This window comes from Saccostrea echinata, unplaced genomic scaffold (assembly GCF_033153115.1).
Source record: "Saccostrea echinata isolate AGI-Se365-2 ecotype Australia unplaced genomic scaffold, CSIRO_AGI_Sech_v1 ptg000029l, whole genome shotgun sequence".
Classification (NCBI taxonomy): domain Eukaryota; kingdom Metazoa; phylum Mollusca; class Bivalvia; order Ostreida; family Ostreidae; genus Saccostrea; species Saccostrea echinata.
Genome location: NW_026889778.1, coordinates 38,550,673 through 38,577,990, shown reverse-complemented (window position 1 = coordinate 38,577,990; position 27,318 = coordinate 38,550,673). Strand labels below are relative to the sequence as shown.

Here is a 27,318-nt window from a genome sequence, read left to right as displayed (position 1 = left end):
GAGTTTTGACGCTTTTTACTTAAAAGACAAGCATGCTATACATGGTTTTCTAGATATATTATCGTAGAAAAAATGGTTTTATTCCGTAATTAACAGTTTGCCAGAGCATTTCCTCTGAAAGTTTAAATAACTGCGATTCTGGGGAGGGGGTACTCAATGAAAATCGGAGTTTGATACCTTGTGTTATTATCAAACTATGGGTTAAGACATTCATTACAGAAACATGCAAGTTCCTGTGAATGATAGGTACTACGTGATCAAACTCAATCACCAACAGAACAAAAACAATAAAAATATTTGACCTTATGTTAAAAGGTTATAGCAATATTATTCTAAAATTATTAATTAATAAATACAATTCCCTGTGCGGACGTATGAAGCGCTAATTCATGATTACGATAACAACTCCATACCCAGTGATTGCGCTAAATTTTAAATTCGTCAATTTATATACACGTATAGTAACTTTCATAGTTACCATGGTAACACAGTGAAGCCCAGACCTTGGGTCAATTACTTTGAAATGTAATGCATTAAATTACAAGTACTTTGACTTTTTTACTATTATCATTACTCTCATTCAAAAAAGAAATTATTTAAATTACAATTACTTTATTAAAGAAATGAATCACATTACACATTACGTTTTATACGAAAATAAAAAGAAAATGATGTTCGCACTTTATTTTGTAAATTAACTTTTAGTCAGATGTGATATTTGGTATATTGGATCCATTTTTTAGACGAAGTTTATGCAGTTTAACTATCCACAGTTGACAAAGGGAGTGGGTCAGAACACTTTCAATATTGTAGTTTTGTGTTAGGTCCTCGCTTTTTATACAAGTAGATAATTAACATTTCATACTATATATATTTGTTTTACGATTAACTGATAATGCTATAATTGTTAAACAGTTATGCTCTGATAATTAGAAAAATGAGCACTTGTAATTAGCTGACATAATCAGTGAAGATATAATTCAACAAAATTACGTCTTAATTACCGGTACGTACATCTATAGTTACGAAGGATACTATTTGGCTATACAGTTTCCCTTTGTGATCTACAAGTAGATCATATTGATGTAGTATCTTGCTTACCAAGTATATTTCACCAGAATGAAAAAGGGTAAGATAACGAACAGTAATCGATCTCAAAAAATCTATCAACAATACAAATCTGTGAAGAGGGCATACAACACGGATCCCTAGAAATTCCAGAGGTCGGAACATGTGTCTAGGAGGAGTGAGCATCCCTTGTTGACCGGTCACACCTGCCGTGAGCCCTTTGTATTGATCAGGTACACGGAATATTCCGTAGTCAAATTCAGTATAAAAACAAAGGCCTAACAATTGGTATGAATCACGTCAGTCAAAATACGACCCTATGATAGGTTATATTTGCTAACAAGGTCATTATAACGACCATAGAATTTACGAAATGCTGACTTTGTTGAAATCCCTGTAGCATCAACTTATCTGTCAGTAGCATGCCTCGGTTAAAGATTGGTCGTACTTGGAGCATGCTCTTGAGTATCGAATGAGTTGGAAGATGTTAACTCCATATGCAGGTGATAGCGGGATATTACTTCATAAAAAAAGGAAAGTTGACGATGGAAAAGAACAATCAAGTTGAAAAATATAAATCATATATGTATGTCACTGAAAATGGTCACAGCTTGGTAGTCACGGTATGTTTTGAGGCTATCTTTGAACCTAATGATTGTTTTGGTTACTTTTTTCTGGCTCTTTTCAATTGATTTTATAACTGTCAAGAAGTTTTCTATTAAAATTTAATATGTATGTCAATCACCATTGAATATCATTTAAAAAAAAAGAAATGGCTAAGATAAGATTTTAATTTCAAGAATGTAATATTATCAATTTAAATAAAAATAACCTTTCATTGACCTTGATTTGTTTTAGATTCAATAAAAAAAGGAGACAAAAATACAAAATGTAATTGAAATGCGATTGAAAAGTAATGGTCACTACCGACATTTTTTGAAAGTAATGCACTACATTACAATTACATGTACTTGTAATTGAAAAATGGGTCCATTACTCATAACATTCGATTAGTTTGAAAAAAAATATAATGATTACAATGTATTTCCATTACACATTACCATTACCCCAGGTCGGGTATAGCCACATAAAAGTTTTGATAAATGCTGGTACCTTCAGGACTTTGGAACAGTTATAGCATAAGAAAAAAATCGGAATTTAATACATTGTAGTGTCACCATGGAAACAAGATACCAGTAGTGATACTTTTTGGATGCTTTAGGAATTTAGTTATCTTTTAATCAAAAAACATATTATTTCACTCACCTTAAACAGTACTAATCTGATAGAACTTACGTTTTGTGAAGAAAATAACACTGTTGCTGTGGTTACCTAGAAAAAAAAATGTTCACTTGAATTGTTTAATATTGTTATATTGAACCCTATGTGGTAACTTCTGGCATCCGGTAAGAGATTGTGTGGTGGTGGTCAGAATTGAAAGTCAGAGTAGATGTTAACTTGTGACAAATCAAAAAAGTTTTGGGAATCTACACACTAGGGTACGTATCCAAGGAAACAGAATATTTATCAACTTTTTATGCATATTTTCCCTAAAATTTCCATAGCAACGATCTATTTTAAGAATTTAAGTTGATTTTTTTTAATGTGGAAACTAGAATCCCACCATTGCCTTTAAAGATTGCTCTCTAGTTATAAAGAAATGTGCTCTGTAAAAGATAGGATCAGATAAAAACATATAGAGAGTATATTTGGAATCACTTTTCGATGTTAACACCATAGCAACCATTTCCAGCCAAGAAGAAATATCACATTTCTTCCTTAGAATATGTTGCAATGATTTTTATAATTTTGCTGCATTTCAACCTATAATTGCTTTTATTATTTTAATGTATGGCTTTGCCAAAATGAATCAATACATTATTACTTTTCAATATTTTGTTTCCATGGTAACGTATGTAATAGTTGGTTTCCCAAATATTTTTATCATGCATTTAAGACATCAAGACATATATTTTTGGAAAGAGTCAATGTCTCTTTTCTGCATTGCTGCATACATTAATAATGGGACTCTGGAACTGTTAACAAAGGCTATTTTCAATATTTCGGGCTCATTGCCATGGTTACCTAACACACAGCAACCATTTTTCTGATATATAAGTTTATGGGTATCAAAGACTTTTAGCATAGAGTTTTTAGAGAACTTCGTGGATTATGCGTGCCAACTTCGTCAACTATAACGTCATAAGTTGGACATAATACCAAGAAAGTGATGTAAATGTAAACTTTCAATGACTTTGAAAAAAATGCTTTATTTTCCCTCGATACTTTGATTGGTTTTTATCGATCACTGGTCTGTTCAGACTTCACCTTTTGACGTAACGTGTAGAATGATAAAATCAATGAGATATTTTAATATTATACTTGATCAAGTTTGCGCTCCCTAAATACTATAGTCAGAATTGAAAATTGAACAAACTTTGTGCATTTTTTTTTAGAATTAACTAAAACAAGACTTTTACATTGACGTACTTGACGTTTTTAAACCTTCTCTTCATTGATAAAAAAAACTCCACACTAAAGGTTTAAAACATCAAGTGCCTGTGCTTTTATGGTAGTCTAAATAGTAAAAAAAAAACAATCATAAACACATGGCCTCTTCTTCTCAACGTTTAGTTATAATCATACCTATCCATATAAAGGGAGACAAATCAGTTCTAGCAAATTATTGTCCTGTTAGTCTTTCAATCACTGACAATAAAATATCAGTCATTGTATTAGCTCATAGACTTCAGAAAATTATAGATTCTGTTTGTTGGCTGGGTTTATTTTGTTTGTTTAACGTCCATTCGAGAATTTTTCACTCATATTGAGATGCCCCTACTTGCCGGTGGAGGGCTGCAAATTTTGACCTGTACTCGGCACTTACGGCCTTTGAGCAGTGAGGGATCTTTTTTCATGCCAGCACCTACTGCGACACGGGACCTCGGTTTATAGGGTCTCATCCGAAGGACCAGTCTCCACGTCCTACAGTGGGATAAAAATAATAGATCAATTTTTAATTAAACATCAATCAGTATACATAAAAAAAGATAAACGGGGACAAATGCAAGAACAATTTTTGATATACATGTAAGTATTTGATTATTACTCTAAAAATACGACTGAGCTTCACTCTTCTTAGATTTTCAAAAAGTTTCTAATTCAGTCGAATAGAATCTTATCTTTGAAACTTTAAATCGTTATTACTTCGGGGAAAACTTTCTGCAAAGGATTGTAAACACTGTTTAAAGAACCTATTTTTGAAAGAAAATAAAACAATGGGTTAATTTCAGAAGCATGTATCGGATTTTAAACACAGTATTAAGAACCTTTTTTTAAATAAAATAAAACAATGCGTTGATTTCAGAAGTATGTACGGCCGGATTTTAAACTTTGTATAAAGAACCTATTTTTAAAATAAAAGAAAGCAATGGGTTGATTTCAGACGCATGCACCATGGAAAGGGCTAAATGATCAAGATATTCTATCTCTTCTATGGTTTTCTCTTTGTTGTAGAAATCTTATCAAGAAAATAATGTCTAACCATGAAAATAATATATAACCTTTACTCTTACTATATCTTAGTGCTGATATCATAAATATAAAAGTAACTTTTAAAATTCACATAAACAAAAGGGATAGAATTGATAAACGACCTTTAGTAGGGCCCAGGAGTCTGAAATTTTTATCGTAAAAAAAATACTTGAAAAAAAAAAATTTCACCCTCTACTAAAAAGACACACCGGGATGGCAAAGAGGGTTTAGCCCGGGCGACTTATTCAGTAATCGGAGTGTTTAAGCTATTTATTCAAGTTAAAAAATTCTAATCTGCTTAACAACTACGGGCCGTTTCTGCCTTTTTACCACCGTGACATTTCATCCCTGTCTCCATGCCATTCAACCGAAAGTGAACTCTGCAGTGAATATTTGAAGTCTAAACAAGCATTTTTAAATAAAATAAAATAAATGATTCTGCTACGATTTCAAAAATAATTTCGAAAACGGTAATATTTTTTTCATATCTATATGATACAGTCAAATTTACAAAAAGTGTTACGAAATGTAGAATTATTTACTGTTTTTTTTAAATATTTTTTTCATATATTTTTAACAATGTACATCTGTGTGATGAAATGGGCACATTCATGTACTATTGTACCAGGTGAAGTGTAATAGGGGGGTGCATCCCCGATATTTGCCATGGTCTCTTCAGCTTAAAAATCAAATCTTTGTTATAGAATACATGTAGATCTGTAAAATAAACATTGAATCATGTTGTAAATTTTAGAGTTACAGTATTATATATATTTTGCATTTACTTCTACTTAGTAAATTCAAAATTTACAGCATGATATTTGAAAAGAAAAGAACTAAAATCTTTAAATTGAACGAACTTGAACGATTTACAATTCCACAACAAGTTTCTTTTTTAAGTTTTTTTAATTTTTTACAGAACTCCGGTAAACATTGTTCGGGATTTGGTTCTCCACCAAACTTCAACAAATGTCGCACAGTACAGTTAAGGTGCCATATGGAAATATCGGCGAATTTTTTAGACAGAAAATACATTCTTTACAAGGTTGGGCGATTCTTTTTAGGCCTTTACTATTATCAGACAAATGTAATGTGGCTGAAAACTACATGTTGATGACGTTTAGATTTCTTATTTAGATTTGTCACGTAATGTGGCAGTCACGTGATTTTAGCAAATATACCTGCAGTATTGAGGTCATCTATAAATTCCAATATTGCAAGGGCATAACCAAGTTAAAAATCTAAATTTAATTTATAATTATTTTCAACACTCTTTGTAGTTTGTGAAAAGTGCTGCGAACCTATATAGATTCTACTATATAATTGCTAAAATTACATTTGTTAGACCGTATGTTGAATATTTTGCTGGTCAAGTACATTAAATCTTAATATCATTAATTCATTTGCAAGATTTCATCAGGTTCGCAGCACTTTTCAAATATCTTCATACCTCTTAAGTTTATGTGTAAAAGCTTGTCGTAATTCATTGAGGGTATGTCCTTGCAATATATCGATTTATTACGATCCTCTGTTACCCTTCAATGAATTTGCATACAAATGTACGGCAGTTTCACTTGTCTAGGGAATGTACGGGAAGTATATGAATAAAATCATAAAATAGACATCGCATCCAAGTTAATGGCCTCTTATTTATCTGCAAATAATATTTTATTTAATTACAAAACACATTTTTCATTGTATAAAATACAACTTGATCCGCCTCTCACTGCATACAAACTGCGTCAAATTTTATGATATGAAGTCACATTGACAAGTGCATTGCGATCAGTGAATTGTTTATATATTGCTGTGTGGGATTTAACCAACGACAAAAATGCATGCAATAGTAAGTATTGATGTAGTTTCAAGCTATCCAACAGTTTGAAATAGCGTATCATTTGATTTTGTGGTAATTTGAAGAGCATGTATTTTTGTGTGATGTCATAGTAAGCATTTTCCGTAAAAATTAGGCCCCGCCTCTTTATTGCAGCCTTAACTGTGCTGGCATTAATATATTGAGGGCTGGCCGTAGAATGGGGACTTTGACCAGAAAGGGGGAAATGCTGATCAGTGTAAACATTACAATCCTAGTACTAATGTGAAAACAACTATCGTTACAGCTGGCGGTCATAAATGCGAACGGTAACTTTATACTATTTAACACCATAGCAACCATTTCAAGCCAAAAAATGCAATACAATATAATGGTATTACATTCTTACTTCTATATAAATATATAGGATTCCTTATGATACAATTTTTATCAATTCCATATCTTCGTTAATGATGCATATAAAAAGTACTAGAAATGATTAACAATTTTTGCATCAGCAATTACCTCATATAATAAAATTCTTTTATTATATGAATAAATTAGCTGAACATTTAAAGACACTTTCAGCAGGAGTTGAATGGAAAACTACTTGTCTGCTTGATGTTTCATTTACTAATGTCCCCTTTTCTTCAATTTTTGCAAGTCGAGTTTCCAAAAGTTCTCGTTTCTTTTTCTCAGGAAGCATCTGGTAGAATTGATTCGTCATATATCTGGTAAGCTTATGTGGTATCAATGTTTGGAAAGATACCTCATATAATTCTCTTAAGCAGTACTCATTGCCGTAGTACAGGCATTTCATAAATATTCGACGTCATTTTCAACATTCAGGTGATGCTTCGGTACTTTCGCTTTCTTGAACTCGAGCTCTGTCAAGAGCCATGTTTCACATTCCCTTAAAATACACTTCACATCGTACTCATGAGCTAGTGGCAGAAGGTCAGCAATACGATTCTCTGAAAAATGTAAAATAGGAGTTTTATTACTATTTCTCAAAAGTTAAAAATATCAAATTGACGATTGTTATATTTCTATTACATGTACCAGAAAGAGTAACACATTCTCTTGGAAAAATACATCTCAGAAACAAAACGAAAGTGGAATATTCCTTTCCAGGAAGATGGACTTCTCCTGCATTTTTTTCTTTAGAGTCGTCGGTAAACATTTTTCTGAATACCGGTGATGCGTCCATTAGGACGACTTTGGCCAGATGAATCTTCTTTTCTTCCACGATTAAAGTTAAATCTGTCACCTCTGGATCGTATGGAAAGTAATCCACCTCAGATTCGTCCGCTTTTGTTGTATCGTCTACACTATTAACATTATCAGAAGACATGATTGTCTTCTACTATATATGTTGTCTTCTATTAATACACTTCCTTGTATGGAAGAATGATTTTTCTATTATTTAAATTGGAAGTTGATCTATTTCTAAGACCGGAAACATTGCGATATAAAAGCGCCAAATTTAAATGAAATACTCAATGGTTTAATACTTATCATTGTTGTATACATTTTTGCTGTAATTTGTGCCATATACGCAGTAATAAATAAAATAAATACTTCGTTCATAGTACAGAATTGTAAAGTCATTTTTAAAAATTATTATAAAGATGTAAAATACGTATAGATTTAAAATCTAAATATCTAGAAAACAGTGCTAAACAAGAGATTTTAATTTTGTCTTAATTCTTGTGCGATTTTGCAGGCTATTTGCAAGGAACCTTACATGTAAAATCCGAAGGCTGAATGTCAAATATTTTCGTAGAATTATGTCCTAACCGTTAACTGGACACCACTCTATAAAATTGGATTCAATTTCTAAGGTAAAAAGCATTTATGAAATTTTCAATTAATTAGACTGTTTAGTACATGGTACTTAACTTAATACTTACTTTCATTACTTTTAAATATTTCATTTTCATTTTGTAGTTTATTACAAGGATGTAATTGAAAATACGGAGTATTATTTCAGTTTGAACCCATGTAAATGTGGGCTGATATTGTTCTCTTTTCATTTTCGTATAATATGTATCACATTAAAATCAAGCATCGTATACAGTGTATAACTAACCTTTGTGGTAGTAAAAGTCACGGGTCTTTCTGGTGAAACTTTAAAAAAGCGAGGCCCCCTACCTGACAGCACAGGCGTCAGCACGCTAAAGAACTTTCACTGCTCAATGGTTCTGACTGCCGAATAAAGGACTAAATTTGAAGCCTTTCACCGGCAGATGGTGACGTTTCATATGAGTGAAAAATTCTCCCAACCTTAAACGACAATCAATCGATCTGATAAGCCCTATAAACATACAAATCGAAATCACATCAAAATCATGCACCAATGAAAACGTTAGACGTGGAATCAGGTGCCCAGAGGAGTAAGCATCCTTTGTCAACTTGTCAACCCGGGCCCGTCATGAGCCCTCTGAATTGATCACCCAAACGGAGTAATCCGTAATCAAACTTAGCTTGAAACAATGGACTGGCAATTGGTATAAACCACGTCAAACACAAAATCAAAAGCAAATCTAGACCCCCGCGATATGCTGATTTACAAACAAGACCACGATTTTATGACCATGGAATTAACGACCTGCTGATTTCAATCGAGACTGTTGAAACTTCTGAAACAATAATTTATTATAAACTGAAACGCAAAAGAAACACAACATCCTATTTCAGGGAGAAATATTATATATAGGATAAAATTTTGTATCTAAAAAGTAAGGACATCTTCAACTTTGTAAATATCGGTAATTTAACGGTTGAATGATTTCCATACCATTACCGGAAGTTAAGTTTGAGTCCGCTTAACAGAAATCAAAAATTGCATGTTTAACAAAATATTTGGCAATAATATGGGGTTTTAAGAGTTTGTATCTGTTCATCATAAGTAATGAAGCAATGTTTCGAAAAATAAATTTTCCTTTCTTTTCCGTAAGCGATGCCAAGGCTTCCTAAAATGACTTAAGTACGCATTTCCATTGCTCTAGCTGGAAAATATCAAAATAAAGGTGATTGAGAGTTGCAGATGCAAATATGCAACACATCACGCCTCAACAGTCTCTTACGTATCATTAGCATGAATGACAGTCCTTGGACCGGAAGTCCAAGGGTTACTTCACTGCGTTTGGCTAGAGAAAATTCGTCCTCATCATCTGAATATTTCTTTCGCTCAGATCTCGAGATTGATGAACCTACTGCATCGTAGAAATCAAGCTGCAACTGTTGTACATGACAGTCTTGCACGCTGTAATTGAATGGCCGGGGTGGGGGGTGGGGGGTTGTAACATACATGTGTTACTTTCTAAAGTTAAAAGATTATAATTTAACATTTTTTATCAAATCTCTGATGTTTATAAATCGAGTTTTACCTTACTGTATTCATTTTTGAAAATCATTAGATAAAAAATTCAAATATTTGTAGATTACTGCTTGTTGCGTTTCTTTTGCGTTTCAGTATATATAGTCAGTAGCCAGTCTCCGTTTAAAATTTTTGCATGTGAATCAGTCGATGGTCGATACAATGACCTTGTCATCAAATACAATTTATCATTGAGTCAAATGCTGACTGACGTTTTTCACACTAATTGTTTGGCCATTATTTACACACTGAATTGTCGACGGATTTTTCCGTTATTTCCCGATCATGACAAGGAGCACACGGCGGGTGTGACCGGTCGGCAGGGGATGCTCACTCCTCCATGGCACCTGATCCCACCTCTGATGTTTGGAGGTCCGTGTTTGCTCTGCTCCTATTTTGTATTGATTATGGACTTTTGAGCTTGAATACTGTTCGTTATCTCCATATATTTCGGTACAACATGTAGATATATGCAAATTGCAGAAACTTGCAAACTGGTTCTAAGATGATTTCGTCTCTGAATTATTGTCTATATATTGATGGGAAATATTGTTCGAAATAATTTTTTGACAAGCTTACTGTTCGTGTATTTGTACACGCCCTAACAAAAAAGTACTATAGTTAACTATAGTTTACTATAGTTAGCTATAGTATAAAAGTTTTTTTACTATAGTAAATCAAAGTATTTTTACTATGAGTTTCAGATCGTTATATTTTTTGTTCTTCAATTCATACATGCACATTTTTATATTAAATTGAAATATTATTTGTATATTCACAAATTATTTCCAAATTTTACATAACTGATATCAAATTTTAGAGATTTTAAGCTTTGAAATCTCAAAAAAAGTTTCAGAGCAAAGTTTTCACTATAGTTAACTATAGTAAATTTTTGTTAGGGACGTACAGCAGGATTTAAAAGACTTCTATGCCTCCTCAAAATATTTGTCTGTGAAATGTTTGGTATCGTAATTGTACTCATCAAAATTAGATTCGTCATCTCTGGATCGTAAGCAGATTAAGCCACTTTAGGGTCTGCATTGTCAATACCAGCTTATTAGTAGCATTAATGGTACACAGTTATGGGATATTACACTGAATTATTTTGGTATTAAATCAAAGTGAAATAACACATGCAAAGCCATTTTACTTGAACAAGAAGTATTGCTTATTGCATAAACAGCGCTGGTCTCCGTTCAGCAAGTGTAATCTGGTTCCCCTTAAAAATTGAAAAGGGTCATATTCCGTCAAAATCATTGAAGCAGAACAAAATGTAAACTTGCTCTGTAACTCATCAAGGTACACTCACATACCAAAAATCAGCTTTATATCTGCAAGTGTTTCGACAAAAAGTGCGGAAAACCAAGTGGGAAAGACTGACAGAGAGAGGGATAGACAGAAAGGCAGACAGACAAACAAGGAAGAAATCTATAATACCCTCCAAGACTCCCTGACTAGAAAGGGACTAATTATGAATTCAAATACTGAACAAATTCTTCGACGACGGATTACATACCACCTGGCCGTCCATTCTGCACTCTTTCAACAATTCTTTTTGATTTTTTCCCATTTTGTTCTATCATAAAAAGCTGTTTCTATGTTTCCTTTTTTTTATTTCTCTCTAGCAACATGTTGTAATACTTTTTCTTCGTATATCTTGTATGCTGTATTTATTATATTACACTGAATGTTTTATACAAATACATGTAACACTGAACCGTGCGTGCATAAATTCTATGCAGTCGATATTTTTTTGGGAATATCACCCGTGGTCAAGCAATGTTGACTGTTGCTATGCTGCAGGGCGTGGTTTTATTATTCAGATGGTAAAAAAAACAATTAAAACGCTCTATGTAATAACAATTTTCTTTTTTAAAAATCTAGCCCTTTTATCCACGAGTACTCATAGGCAAAATGTTATTCAAATAACTTCATATATGTTTATGATATGCAAGCTAGCATTCAGACTCCCTATAATTCCTCTATTTTGATAATCACTGAAAGTGAAAGTAAAAGTTTGTGTTACACATGTACATAGAGTTTCAGTGCCTTATATACTAGCTAGCACTTCCTAAACACATGTGAAATAATGTGAATATCAATTCACCACTGAAAATTCGTGTATAAAAGGGCTACATTTTTTTAAATTCTGCTTTTGCAAAGTGCATTTAATTTAATTATGTTCCCCAAACGAAGTTTGGGAACATATTGTTTTTACTTTCTTTTTTCAAAATTTCTTCTCCGGTACTTTTTTGTCAGTGAGTGTTCTCGTGAACTACTCATGCGATTGAGATGAAACCTTTTCAGGGTTAATAAGCATGTTGTGTAGATGTGCAGAACGACGGTCATTTTGCACGCACATGTATGCACGTGCGGACGCGTGCGATGAATGAAATGACTTAATATAGCTATAACTTATATATTTTTTTATGAAATGCTTTTAAACTCAAAACATAAAGATACGTTTATTTGTAGTGAAGATAAGATGACACTGTCAAATTAGCATGAACTCACGCACTTGCACATGCGCTTCGCTCTGATTGGCTGAAACAAAATCTCTATATCTTCCTGGTTTTTTGACAAAATCCTTTGAAATTTAAAATATACAAGTAGGTATACATTATAAGGTTCTACAATATGTTATTATCAGAAATTCTTGAAAACACATGTGCATATGTTCTGCAATTTGATTGGGTAAACTTTAAATGGCTATTACTTCTTTAGTTTTAACAAAACAGAATGAAATATAGAATATAAATAGGTATAATGGGTTCCTACATGTACATCATGCTACTATCAGAATTGAATGCATGTACATGCATACATGTGTGCTGAAATCTGATTGGCTGATACTTTACATTTATAGGTTGCATCTCTCTTACTATTCAATATAATTCTTTGAAGTGTATGACATTGGCATAATTATGCGATAAGAATATATATGTGAAAAATCTAGAAAATACGCACAAGCACGTGTGCTGAAATCTGATTGTCTAAAGTTGTTAGTATTTATAATGTTCTTAATTGTTAACGAAAAAAGATGAAATTCAGAGTATATATACATAATACAAGTTTCTACATTATTCAATCATCAGAAATGAAATATGAGGACATGCATGCACGCGCACCGATTTCTGATTGCTTAATATTCATGTTGCTGTAACTTTCTCTGTTTGCAGTGAAATTCTTTGAAATTTAAAATGGAATACTTTATTTTGGATTTCTATCAGATGTTGTACATGTAAATTGTAATTTTTGAAACCATGTGCTTGCACTGATTTGCTTATGCTATATTTGCATTGTTATTCCATAAGAATTCTTTTGAAAATAAGTTGAAGTCTATAATACAAAGATTTTGCTTAATTTGCTGAAGCATGTGATAGGCGCCAAAGGGAGTAGGGGGGACATCTGTAGCGGTCTCCGTTACAATTTAAACTTGTTTGTATATCTCTTACTAGGAAAACTGATAAGTCAAACAGTTTTTGTCAAAAGCATAACTACATGTATGGCTTGCAGGTGTGAAACTCATAGGTCGCAACAATTAGGGAGATCAACAAGTTTTGGACACTCTTAAAACTCTTTCTGCAGACAAGAGTTTTACTTTAGCAGAGCCTTAAAGTTATTTTTGAACATGAATGGGTGAAGTCTCCATTCTATATAAACGTTTAAATGAAGAAAAAATGAAAGTACAAATCTATTTCATGTTTTTAAAAAATGGACTCTGAACCCATTCTATATGAAAATCGATCTAGGGGCATTTCTGACAAAATGTTTTTTAATAAACTTGCTTATTTAAACCACAACAAAATCTGCTGTACTAAAAAGACTTCATAACGTAATGTTTAACATTACGCCTTACCGAGAGTTTTGGATTGAGCTGAAATCATGTACAAGTAATAGCTTTTCAAAAAACTTGCCTGACTAAGCAATGAATTTCTATAGAACATATTAGCATGATAAGAAATAAATGTTTCCGTCTATTGGGGGGGGGGGGGGCGTAATATTCATTACATAATGACTTTTGTTTTATCTTAACTTCTTTGTGGAAAATGAACATTCAGGTAGAGATATTTATTGTTTTTCAAACAACAGAAATACTTGAAAATGAAATGTACATGCATACGGATAACATTTGAAAGAAGTTGATATGAGATGATATTAAAGATTCTTTAAATGGTTTTAGATTAAAATGAAGCAAGGAAAGCAAATCAATGTGATTGATTTGTGCTGGGAAGCTGTGGCTGTGTAAAGGTTACATGAATTAATTTCAAATACATAGATCAGATATGCTGAAAGACATGCAGCTGAAAATATGATAGCTTCTGATAAATCACCTATTGAAATAATTTAAAATGAATATCTGTATAGAGACTGAATTGTAGCACTACTTTTATGCATAATTATTTTGCGGATAATAATAATCTCAGAATTTTGAAGACAACGGATTTTCCTGTGTTCAACCGTAAAGCAACAAAAAGTGGAGGGGTGGGGCAGGCAGCTTCAAAATGACAATTTACCTAATAAATCTACAGGTGTATTTCAAAAGGACTATTCTCAGAAAAGAGGGGACAGGCCCCCTGGCCGCCAGCGTACTACGGGCCTGTATAAGAAGTAAGGACATGTATGGACGTGTATGATAAAATTTCACAATGGTGTGTATTATATGCAGGACAAAATTTATCAAACCAGAAAAGTATACCAAATGTTGACAAAAGATTATCATTATAAAGTAAAACTGCACACAATCCCCCTTGTTGATGAGGAGTCTATTGGAAAAACAATACCGTAAATATATTTCTGAAGACAAAATTTTCATTTATTGTCTTGGAATGAAAAATTATTAATCAAATTGGAGAAATGTATACGGAAATTATTTACAAGATATTGTTAATTGTTATGCAGCATGTTCTGTGTTACATTACTGCTTAAGTGTAGACAAATATATATCAGAATTAACATGTAAATTTCACCAGTTCTTCCTCTTAAGAAATTTTTGTCTGTTCCATTTTTTTAGAACTTTTATAAAGCATGTCATGTGACTTCCATCTGTTATTTTTGTTCCCAGCATCGGTTATTGAATGTCGTTTTGTAATGACTAATTGAACAGGTCCATTTAAAGATAAAATAAGAAGGAAAAGTTACCATGCAAAATCACTGCTTAAGTGTTACCTGCCCATAAACGATACGTTGCTTCTTCTTTTTTTAAATAAATCATAAAAATTCTAATGTTCGAGAATCAGGTTAAAAGAATAAACTTTAATTTCATGGAAATTATCACAGCCATTGAATAGAAAATTCCAAGAATTATTTTACTCGTGACATTTGATGCGAAAAATGATTGTGTCACCTCTTTCCTTGAAGACAAATAGACTGATCCAGTAGTATAGAAACGCAGAAAAAAATGTTACATGGACATGTCCTATTAGGAATCATTGAACAAATAGTTGCATGCAAAGAAACTATTTAGGAAGTAAACACATCAGTACTTTGCATCATTAATTGTTTGTTCTGCTTACTGTTGTTGTTAAAGTATGGAATTTCGATGTAAATCAGTTTGTACTAAAAGCTGACTAGCTCTGACCTCTTAGCTTCGCACTATGGAAAAAAATGATCCTTAATCTGCCGGACGCTCGTGGCGTCAGGTAATGAGACTCATATATGTAGGTTAAGACATAGCTGAAAAATATATTATTTATCAATGAATAATTCAATAAAAGGTGTAAAATGTGTAAAGAGATGTTACTGACAACACAATGTTTTATAAAATAATATATAACTTTTTGATGAATTCGTAGAATTTAGAAATCTTGTCTCAGAGCAGAGGATTGTGTTCGTCTTGTACGTCTCCATTCTTTATCTACTTACATTAGCATCATGAGCAATATATGAAACTTGCTATTTTTATATAGAATGTGTAGCAAGCATGAATCCTTCTGACATGCTTCGAAATAATCAAAAATAAAATATACTTAGTACTTAATACTCAGTCTGTAGTGTTTATGTTTGCAGTCCACAATGTTTAGAGCTTAACATGCTCATTACTAGTTTTCAAGACTCAAAAGAAACCTTTCTGGGCCGTACCATTACAGGCCTCTTTTCTGTATTTGATTTCGGAAGCGAACCACATTCACTGAAAATAAATTACATTATATCAGCTGCATTCAAACACGTATATCTTTTTAACAATTATTAAAAAGATTCTTGCTTTCTATCTATTCAATAATTCTTTTATTGATCTCAGGCAATTTCTTGTCATGCACCAGAAGAGATAAATCATAAGGAATATATATATATATATATATATATATATATATATATATATATATATATATATATATATATATATATATATATATATATATATATATATATATATTACGAAAGCCGGATAGGCTCATTTTTGACAAGATAAAAAAATAATTAACTCGTTATAACGAGATAGTTATCTCGTTATAACGAGTTAGTATCTCGTTATAACGAGTTAGTTATCTCGTTATAACGAGTTAGTATCTCGTTATAACGAGATAATTATCGCGCTATAACGAGTTAGTATCTCGTTATAACGAGTTAGTATCTCGTTATAACGAGTTAGTTATCTCGTTATAACGAGTTAGTTATCTCGTTATAACGAGTTAGTATCTCGTTATAACGAGATAATTATCGCGTTATAACGAGTTAGTATCTCGTTATAACGAGTTAGTTATCTCGTTATAACGAGTTAGTTATCTCGTTATAACGAGATAATTATCTCGTTATAACGAGATAATTATCTCGTTATAACGAGTTAATTATGTCGTTATAACGAGACAGTTTTCTTGTTATTTTGAGACTTTATAGCAATATAGGAATAAAAATGGCTGCAGTTTTAAATGCCATTGAATTTTTAGCAAGTAATTATTGATCAGTCAAATTTAACTTGAACAATTGATAAATGGTTGAAAATTTAATTTGCTCTGGGGTTTACTTATGATTAAATCTTGAACTATCTCGCTGTCAATAATCATAGCAACTCTAAGGCGAACACATTTACACATTTTCGTGAATTCCTCCTCAAATTGTTGCATTAGGACGCGATATTTTTCTTAAAATAATATTGCCAAACATACTTGCTTCAAACTTTGGCAATTTATTTATGACAACTATTTCTGATGAAAAACACTATTTCGATATGTTTTGGACGACTTATACACTTTCATATATCAATTTCTATACCGCTAAAATTAAATATCAGAGACAATATAAGTGCCACATATCGTTTATGCAACATATAATATATAGATTACAGTGTTATACATATGTTACTTCTGAGATTCAGAAATGTTTTGAAGACGGGGGATGGTGAGACATCAGCAGTTAGATCATAGGCGTAGTAATAGAGGGGCTCATGTCCACAACACCACTTTTGAAAAGGGGGCGGTCAAGAGTATCTTTGTGCCCCTTCCTCCATATTTTTTTACCTGAGTAAATATCTCCCGAAAATAATGGCGAATACTCGTAGTTGGAATATCAAATCTATTTTTTTTTCTTTTTACTTGTCAAATATTTTACTTGGTTTACCCCCCCCCCCCTTTGAACTTTGTGACTTAGCTTATGCATATTGTCCACGATAATGAGGAATGGTGAAGCAAAAATGATATTACATCCTTTTAAGTAATAAGACGTTAAATCTGATCTGCTGATATTGACATTTTATCTAATATTCTGTCATGATTCACTGTTTATATTTTTTGCGGGGGGGGGGGGGGGGGAGGGGTCCAAGTTGTAGAGATTCACGGAGACCTATTTGAGATTCACGTCTATTTGGCGGATCCTATATGTTTACCACATAGTGTCAGAACGTCAAACCAGAGTTTACAAAACAAAAAAAAAGTTTACAGAATTTACAAAGCCAGTTCACTTTTATAATCTTTTTACTTAGGATTGATCAACGAATAGACCTAATACTACATATGTACATTTATATTATTAATACAACATTGAAGCAATGTCGTTAATTATTTTCCTCATCACAATATTTATTATGTATACTTTACAAGCATATAATTTTTATAAATAAATAGAGGATATTCAATGTTTTATAGTTGATATGGAATTTATTTCACGAGTGGGACAGGAATTTTTTTTATATTTTCATGAGTGCGAAGCACGAGTGAAAATATCAAAAATCCTGTCTCAACATACAATACACATTTCTTGGCAAAATTTATGCTTGAAATACACCTTAAGTAATGCTTCTATTTTTGTAAACTTTAGATATTAAACTTTCATTCTATACCCAAAAAGGATCACATGTCAACTGTTTTTACTAATGCTGACCTTCACCTTTATTTGTGGCTTCCGTAGAATAAAGAGCTCCAAAAGTTTTTTTTAATTCTACCACATTGATAATAACGCAAAAATTACATATTGTAATTTATAATTCCATGCCAAATTGGTAAATTAAAATGTTTCTTTCTTTTAATAAACAGAAGAAATATATAAATTATTAAGTGATAAGTACAGTGTTAGTTCTTGATATTCATCATATTTATTATTGCGGGGAAGGAGGGATTGATGATAAAAACAACGTGAATTTAGTTTTTTGTCAGACATTGAATTTTGATTTTGCCACTCTAAGACGATAAAATTGAACTGGTATTCCTTTTTAACAGGCAAGGAATTATCAAAATATGATCGTTAAAGCCTAACAAATGGTTTCATATCCACATGATTTACTCGGAATATTTAAAAAAAAAAATGGGATTATTTCTATGCATTTTTTATTGCGACAAATATTATGCAAACATTATTATAATTTTAACAAATTCAAGAAAGCTTGAACAGGGCAGTTAAATCAGTCAGAGTATATCATTTTTTTCTGATCTCCTTGTACAAGCTGACAAAATTTTGATGTTTTATACATTCCATTTGAAGATGACACTAATTCTATTTTGCAATTTTAAGGTATGACACAACAACATGAGGGGGTCACAAGTTTCCGTATATTTGTCTTCGGTCTTTCCAATAAACAATACTAATCAAATGCATAACACAAAAAAACTAGTATGCTGTTCCATAAAATCTTTATCACACACACTTCAAACAAATTTGATCGACTTGCTTCTGTATATTTCCTATAAATAATGGTCTATTCTTTACTTAGATATATCAATTCTATATCAATTTTTATCTCGTTATAACGAGATAATTATCTCGTTATAACGAGATAACTAACTCGTTATAACGAGATAATTATCTCGTTATAACGAGATAACTTACTCGTTATAACGAGATAATTATCTCGTTATAACGAGATAACTAACTCGTTATAACGAGATAACTAACTCGTTATAACGAGATAATTTTCTCGTTATAACGAGATAACTAACTCGTTATAACGAGATAACTAACTCGTTATAACGAGATAATTATCTCGTTATAACGAGATAACTAACTCGTTATAACGAGATAACTAACTCGTTATAACGAGATTACTAACTCGTTATAACGGGATAATTATCTCGTTATAACGAGATACTAACTCGTTATAACGAGATACTAACTCGTTATTACGAGATAATTATCTCGTTATAACGAGTTAAATATTTTTTTTGTCTTGTAAAAAATGAGCCTATCCGGCTTTCGTAATATATATATATATATATATATATATATATATATATATATATATATATATATATATATATATATATACGTAACATACATTTACATGTATGAGCATCGTTTGATATGTTTCAAATTAAGCTTATTTCATCAAATTCTTCCTAGTTACAATTTTTAAAATTCTACAAATTAATTACTACTTTCTTGTCATTTTTGTCATCCTTCGCATCGGAAAATAAACATCCTAAATAATTAACTGTGTTTCTTAAATGAATAAATCAGCTGAACATTGAAAGACTTCTGTCGGAGATGTTGATAGTGAGAAACCAGGTGTTGATGAAAAGTAAAATGGGGTCGTCTGATTTTTCTTCTCAGGAATGCCTGGTCTTTTAATTAGTAATGTCCCCATTTCTTCAATTTTTGCGAGTCGTGTTTCTGTTAGTTCCCTTTTATTTTTCTCAGGAAGCATCTTGTAGAATTCATTTGACATATACCTCTTAAGCTTGTATGGAATCATTGTTTTGAAGGATTTGTCGTACAATTCTCTCAATCCATACTCGCTGCCATAATATATACACTTCATGAAATACTCAACGTCATCCTCAACACTAAAATGATGGCCCGATACTTTCTTTTTCTTAAGATCGAGCTCTGTCAAAAGCCATTTTTCACATTTCCTTAAAACGCACCTCACATCGTACTCGTGTGCTATTGGCAAAAGATCTTCGATAGAACTCTCTGAAAAATGAAATATAAAAGTTATATCTTAAACCAAGCAATGTTTAAGCAATTGACGATTGTTACCTGTACGGTTGTGTTTTATTTCTTTTTTTTCTTTTTTTTTTCTCATTACAGTATCAGATGAATATGCATAGTACCAGAAAGGGTGACGTATTCTCTCGGACAAATACATCTCAGAAACGAAACAAAACTGGAATATTCTTTTCCAGGAAGATGGACTTCTGCTGCGTTTTTCTCTTTAAAGTCATCAGTAAACATTTTTCTGAATACCGGTGATGCATCCATTAGCACGACTTTGGCCACATGTATCTTTTTTTCTTCCACAATTAAAGTTAAATCTGTCACCTCTGGATCGTAAGGAAAGTAATCCACCTCGGAATTATCAGGTTCTGTTTGATCAGCAGTACTACATTCAATATGAAAAGACATGTTGTTACTTTGTTATTAACTTCCTAATACACTTTCCTTGTGCGTAAAATATAAAGTGGCAAGTCAAATCGTACTCTATCTTATTGTTATCCCGGAACCATTGCAATAAAAAGCGCCAAAATGATTAAAGGCATTTGATTAGTATTATGCACCTTAACTATTATTTGTGGGAGCCGTAATGAATACGTTTAATAAAATTATACATGTAGCAATGTCTTTTTTTTTTAAATTTACCTTACAGAATGAGACATTAAACAATATGGTATAAATTGAATGAACAAGTTGATAGTTGGTCACTGTAAATAATTGAAATCCCTCAGAATATATAAAATTCAATTTTAATTTTTACTATTTTAACAAATTAATTTGAACTTAAAAACAGCAAAAACAAGAAAGACTGATGAAATCTACACTTTCTACAAATTTTTGGTACCTTGTGACCTTTTAAGTGTTCTTTACATCAAGCTCTTTCTATTAGTTATAGCACAACGATAATCAAAATTTAGTTGTTGTCAGTGATTGCCTAGCAGTGTCTCTTGACTTTCAAAATTTTCTCAGTATTAGTTATTGTATATTTATTATGGTGTATCCTGATTTACGCGGGTATGTTAAGGCAGTACCCAGATCATATTTAGGCGAATTTAGACTTTTTTCGTAAAATGTAACATTGATAAATCGGAAAAATCATAGATAAAACATTTACTATTATTATCCCTTGTATAGACGTCATTGAGTCTTAGGCTAAAAGAAGCACTGTTACAACGCGAAATGTAATAACAACGTAAAATGTAATAGACTGGGGTTATTACATTTTGCGTCGAGATCAACGCAAAAGGTAATAACGCAAAATGTAATAACAAGATTTTTGGATTATTACATTTTGCGTTATTAAATTTTGCGTTGGGATTAACGCGAAATGTAATAATGCACTTTTTGGTTGTTACATTTAACGTCACTTAATTTTTGCGTTGGGGACAACGCAAAATGTAATAAAACAAAATATTATTATTTTTTGTATTGTGTTCAACTCAGAACATCACAAAATTGATCGAAACATATAACAATGGGGAAACTCGCTTCACTAAATAGACAGACATATCTATGACCCTGAGACAAAGTTTAACGTTACGGCTTTTACGGACATTACTAAATCTAATTGTTTTTTTAATGCTGTTTCTAACATTTTTATTGAATACTTATAAAATATTAACTAAACTTTGATTGACTATTTATAAATCAGTCTGTATTATATATCCATCACTGACATTCTTAATTACCAAAGATTGACCATGGGTCCATTAAAAAGTTTTGATATGCATGTACGACATGCATGTGTACATTGATTAGCAAATTAGAGGTGCATGTGTGTGTGTGTCTAGCGAGGAGAAGCAGGGGGTAGGGGTTACACGTATGTTGATCATTGTATTTCTATGCAGATGCAGAAACCATCTATTTTATTGTTGAAGAGAGAGAGAGAATTTTATTTTTGCTGGTCTGCAATACACATGATTTGTAAAACAGTATGAAATTTTTATTGTCAAGAAACCCCTTTCCTGCTATATTTACACCTGCCAGTAAAAATAAATAGATTTCTTTACTAAATTTCAGGCATGTGCCTATCAAAAAGCAAAAGCAAACTAATACACTGATCAACGAACCCCCCCCCCCCAACACACACATACGTCTCTAATTTGCAATACCTATGATTTGGATATCAACTGATTTTAAATAGCTAATGAAATCAATATATGATGAAATGAGATATAATGAAAGAATAAACATATGTTTATTTTCCTTTTGTTTTACTTTTTCCATTTATTTTCTTCATCCACTACTCAATTGAAAATTATTCTCAACCTGACTGACTTAAAAGTGTGTTATTACATTTTGCGTTGTTGCATTTCGCTTAATCTCGACGCAAAATGTAACAACGCAAAATGTGATAACCCAAAAATGGTGTTATTACTTTTAACGTTATTACATTTTACCTTGATCTCAACGCAAAATGTAATAACGCAAAATGTAATAATCCTAAAAAGTCTGTTTTTACATTTTGCGTTATTACATTCTGCGTTGATATCGACGCAAAATGTAATAATGCAAAATGCAATAATCCCGGATTATTACATTTTGCGTTGTTATTACATTTCGCATTGTAACAAAGCACTCCACTACGACGCCATCACGTGACGTCTATAAATAGAAAAATTGACTTAATGAAAAAGTGAAAAGTTCAACACTACCCCGGAGCTAATTTATTTCTTTTAGTGAAAATAATTATGTAAAAACATCACTGGGCCATGAAAAGTGCTGCTAGAATCCTACCTTCCCGACACAGAAAAAAATATTCCAAAGTTTCACATGAAACCTTACCAAAATTTTTACATTTTATACATACGATCAATGAATTGTTATCAATTCATGTTAACTACACGATTCTAGCAGCACTTTCCAAGTACTATAGAATACAAGCTTTCGATACAAACAAAAAATTTGTTTCAAAGTATGCGGCGTAGTGTTGAACTTTTGCATCTTTGTTGTTATAAAACGACAGAGGAAAGCCTGATCGGGATTTCAAAGCACTGCCTGTGTTCATTATAAGAAAACATGATAAGAATATATCAGCGTACCTGATTCTTAATCTTTAATTCCTTATGAATCACACATAACATTCACGGTATATGCTTTAAAACTCCCATTTCATCTATTTGTTTACATGAGTTCTCGTCACATTTAACTATTTGATCAATAGTTATGACGTCACTGGGTTTGGTATTTAACCCCCGTGCTAAATACTTAGCTATTTATACCACCCAAAAAACGACAAGATTTAGTTTATATTACGTTTTGAATGATTCCAATCATTTCTTTGACCTGAAATTAAACTTTAAGGAGGTTGGATTCTGACATCAAAAGTAATGAGAATTTTTTATCAAGTATATTTTTAGAATTTATACACATAGCTTACAGTGGCTGCAACGTTATTGTTGACAAACCAATCGTGTAGAATCGTTCGTGTAACGTGCGTGATCGTTCGTGTAACGTGCGAGATCGTGCGTGTATCAGACTCAATCGTTTGCGGTTTTAATCGTGCGTGATCGTGCGTTAAGAAACGTGTAAATTTCGTTTTGTAAGTTTTTATCGGAATGTTATTTGTTATACAAGCATTTCTCTTGTCTGTTTTTTTTTCAATCCAAATAAAATAAATGAAGAGTGATTGACATAATTAAAAGCAGTACGAACTAATTATCGCTTGGAAATAAGCAATATAGTAAGTCGTACAATATTGTGTTCTCTTCAAATAGCGTAATTTTTTTGTGATAAACCGTACTTAGATGATTAAGGATTTTTTTTCTCTGATGTTAATTATGTTTACTGCTAATTATGGTCAAGAAATTTTTAAAATCAATAGATCAAAAATAGATAATTTTACAAATAAATAAATAAACAACTCTCAATGCTGACATAAATATTTAGTCGGCGAATGTACATGTACATGTATACGACATGATTGTCGGGATTTCGTTTCTCAGTGTTTATCTCTGGAGCTTAATTTTAATTATTTTTATAATTTCTGCAAATAAATGTTTTGTAAAATAATTGTTGATTTAAGAGATTCGCAAATGGAAACATGGATATTACATAATTTAATTCATTTTCATGTCATTTTTTCAAACTTATCTCTTTCTGCATATTATGAAATCCAATTCAATCAAAACTCACGATCCACCTACATGTACATCTGATAGAAAAAAAAAATCAGTTTTCTTAAGTCGGAGAATTACTTAAATAATTATTTGTTATTTGTAATCTAGAATAATTAATAAGCCTTACATGAATTTGGTTCCAGAAATATCCATTTCTATTTTTTTTTTTTTTTTTTTCATTTTTCAAAGTCGATGAAATAATATCAATAATTATTTGCAAACTAAAATAAGTATTCAGCCTTATTTCGTTTTGAAAATATCCATTCCTAAAGAATTTGAACTATTTTGCGTGAAGAATCGAGCGTTTGCGTTAGCAATCGTGTAAGATCGTGTAACGTGTAGAATCGTGTGCGTGAAGGATCGTTCGTGTAACAGATTTTATCGTGCGTTGATCGTGCGGAATCGTTCGTGTAACGTGATCGTTCGTGTAAGTTGTCAACAATAACGTTGCAGCCACTGTAATTAAAAATCAAAACAAAAAATGGGGGTCAATGCGCTTCTTTTGGCGCTACAGAGCATTTAGTTTGACCTTTTTGCACTGTAAAAACGTCTTGCACATAAATCATTTTTTACAGTATTCCTCCAATATTTTTTATTCAAATAAGTTACGGGAACAAACACTGTCTTATTTCATCTTGAATAGACCCATTAAAATTTTTGACAACGAAAAAAATTTCAAATTACTCCGCATGTTCAATTATTTGACCTTTTTGCACTCAAAAAATTTCATTTTGATAACATTAATAATTTAACAAGCAAACAACTCAGTAAAAAGTTATGCCATTTTACTGAATTTAAGAAGAATGGTTAAAAGTATCTTATATATTCAGAAAAGAAAGTTAAAAGTGGGGGTCTGTGATGTTAATTTTTAGATATTATTAAAAAAGTGCTAATTTTGAGCTTAAAATAGGGCTATTTTTTTTCTTAATTTTCACAATATATTTGCTATATTTATCAAATATGATGATAGAATTCATGACAGTTTATTAGATATATAATTTAGGACCAGTATAAAACAGTTCACTGCACAAGATAACTCTGTGTGCAGACTGCATGTAAAAATAGGAGTCCAAACTTAACATACTTTAAATACTTCGAAAGGGAAAAAGTTATCATTTTCTTCTAAAAAACCTTCCGCCACAAAATATAGTTCCTCACTTAATGCTTTTGGTATGGAATTTAATCATGGAGTTTTAACTGAATATAGTTTATTTGACATTGTAGAATCCAAATTTATTGTAAGAATTAAAACATTATCCAGAATTTTTTAAATATAGGTTAAAATGAAAATCTGCTCAAAAGCTCAGGAGCGAACCTCGTTAAATATAGATATTAAGAAATCATTATTTCAAAGTTCACGTCATACAGCTTATTATGACGTCATATTGTAAGGGCAAGTAGGATATCTCTGGACGAAGGGCGATGACGAGTGCAAAGCCTCCACCCCTTCGTCCAAATAAATCAGGATACACCATAATAGATATTAAATAACTTTCTTGTACCACGGTCAATCAAAACGTCAATAATTGTCATGTCACAAATTTTCAAGGATGATTTTAATTAGATTAATAAAAATATATAGTTTGTGTCAGTTGACCGCATGGATAATCTCTCCTTCCTGCCACAGGTACTTGTGGACAGGACCCCCCCTCCCGAAATATACCCCCCCCCCCGTGTCAAAAAATATTTTTATGTCTTTTTCATGAACTATTCTTCTAGTACACATTTACAATTTATTCCATATGAAAAATCCAAAAATTAACGCAGAATTAACGTTTCACTAAAAAATCATATCCGCGGTATTATACTCAATTTTTTTTTTTTAGTAAAACGTTAATTCTGTGTTATTTTTTAGATTTTACATTTAAAATGTTGAAATCGCCTTGGTGTTCAATAGTTTACACTGTATTTACACGGCACAGTTTTTGCTGGCTCCGCCCATCGGTGTATCTCCAGTACACTTTACTTCAAAGGAAAAACACCACAGCCATTATACAAATCTCTGTTACATCATATGATATCGCCCTATACACAGACATCTCGCCAAACGACAAATAATCCTAGTATGTATTTAACTCTCAAATCCTTAATGCGAGTTTCCTAAAGTTGCATTAGCATTCTGACCCAGAGGCATGAATTTCAAATTTTTGAAGAAACACCCTTGCTTATCATAACCATGCCCTTAGTTGATATGCTAAATATCCAGGAGCATTGAAAATTTTCAAAGAATAAATGCATTTTCACTATATTATCAACAAAGCCCCGCCTTAACACCAGAACCCCTGACCCAAGGACCATAATTTTTTTTCCAATTTTGGAAGAGGCATCCAAGCGCATTAAATCCATGCACTTGTTTGCTAAATACATGTACCTCGAAGCAGAGAAGAAAATTCTAAAGAATTTATTCATTTTTACTATATGGTCAATAGAGCTCTGTCCTAACACAAGAAACCCTGACCCAGGGGCCATTAATTCCGCAATTTTGGAAAAGGTAGCCTTGTTTATCATAATCATTATCATGCTCTACCAAGGGGTAGAGAAGATATTCAAAAAAATTAAGTTAATATTAATGCAGTTTCACTATACATGTATAACACCTATACATATATAATCACCATAACGCAAGAACCCCTTACCCGGGGGGGGGGGGGGGGGGGGGGCAAATATTTCACAATTTTGGAAGAATCACTCTTGCTTAACTTCATCTTCGCTAGCCAAGGGTTTCTGATCCGCTACTCTCCTCACAAACGAGAAGTGGATCAGAAACCCTTGGCTAGCGATGATGGCTTATCTTATGCACTTAGTTTATCAGTGAGTGCTAATTAAATACCCAGGAGCAGAAAAGAAATTATAAAAAAAAGGATGCCGACCATAGGCACTCCTTAGCTTAATCTATTCTTATAAATAAATAAATTTTGCAAATAAACTCCGAAACGGGTGCACTAGAGTTCCTACTTACTCCTCTAACGATACACTGGATACAAGATGATGTCCGTACACTATATTTAGATTTCACTCGAATACTAAGTGTCGTACATTAA

General features: G+C 32.0%; 1 protein-coding gene and 1 pseudogene across 1 annotated transcript; both read right to left on the bottom strand.

Moving 5' to 3' along the window:
* Positions 1–6,962: 6,962 nt before the first annotated feature.
* Positions 6,963–7,769, bottom strand: LOC133195287 (uncharacterized; annotated as a pseudogene).
* An 11,756-nt stretch (positions 7,770–19,525) lies between these two features.
* Positions 19,526–20,606, bottom strand: LOC133194809 (uncharacterized). Its single transcript, XM_061330715.1, has 2 exons — positions 20,279–20,606; positions 19,526–20,138 (listed from the first exon to the last, which is right to left on the bottom strand). Exons 1-2 carry the CDS (start codon positions 20,568–20,570, stop codon positions 19,666–19,668), a joined length of 765 nt encoding a protein of 254 aa, XP_061186699.1. The 5' UTR covers positions 20,571–20,606; the 3' UTR covers positions 19,526–19,665.
* Between the last annotated feature and the right edge of the window lie 6,712 nt (positions 20,607–27,318).

Excerpts from the sequence above, each read along its gene's own strand:
- LOC133194809 (XM_061330715.1), bottom strand. The coding sequence starts at position 20,570 with ATGTCTTTTCATATTGAATGTAGTACTGCTGATCAAACAGAACCTGAT. Across the intron at positions 20,139-20,278 it reads AGAATACGTCACCCTTTCTG|AGAGTTCTATCGAAGATCTT; the intron begins GTACTATGCATA and ends TTCATTTTTCAG.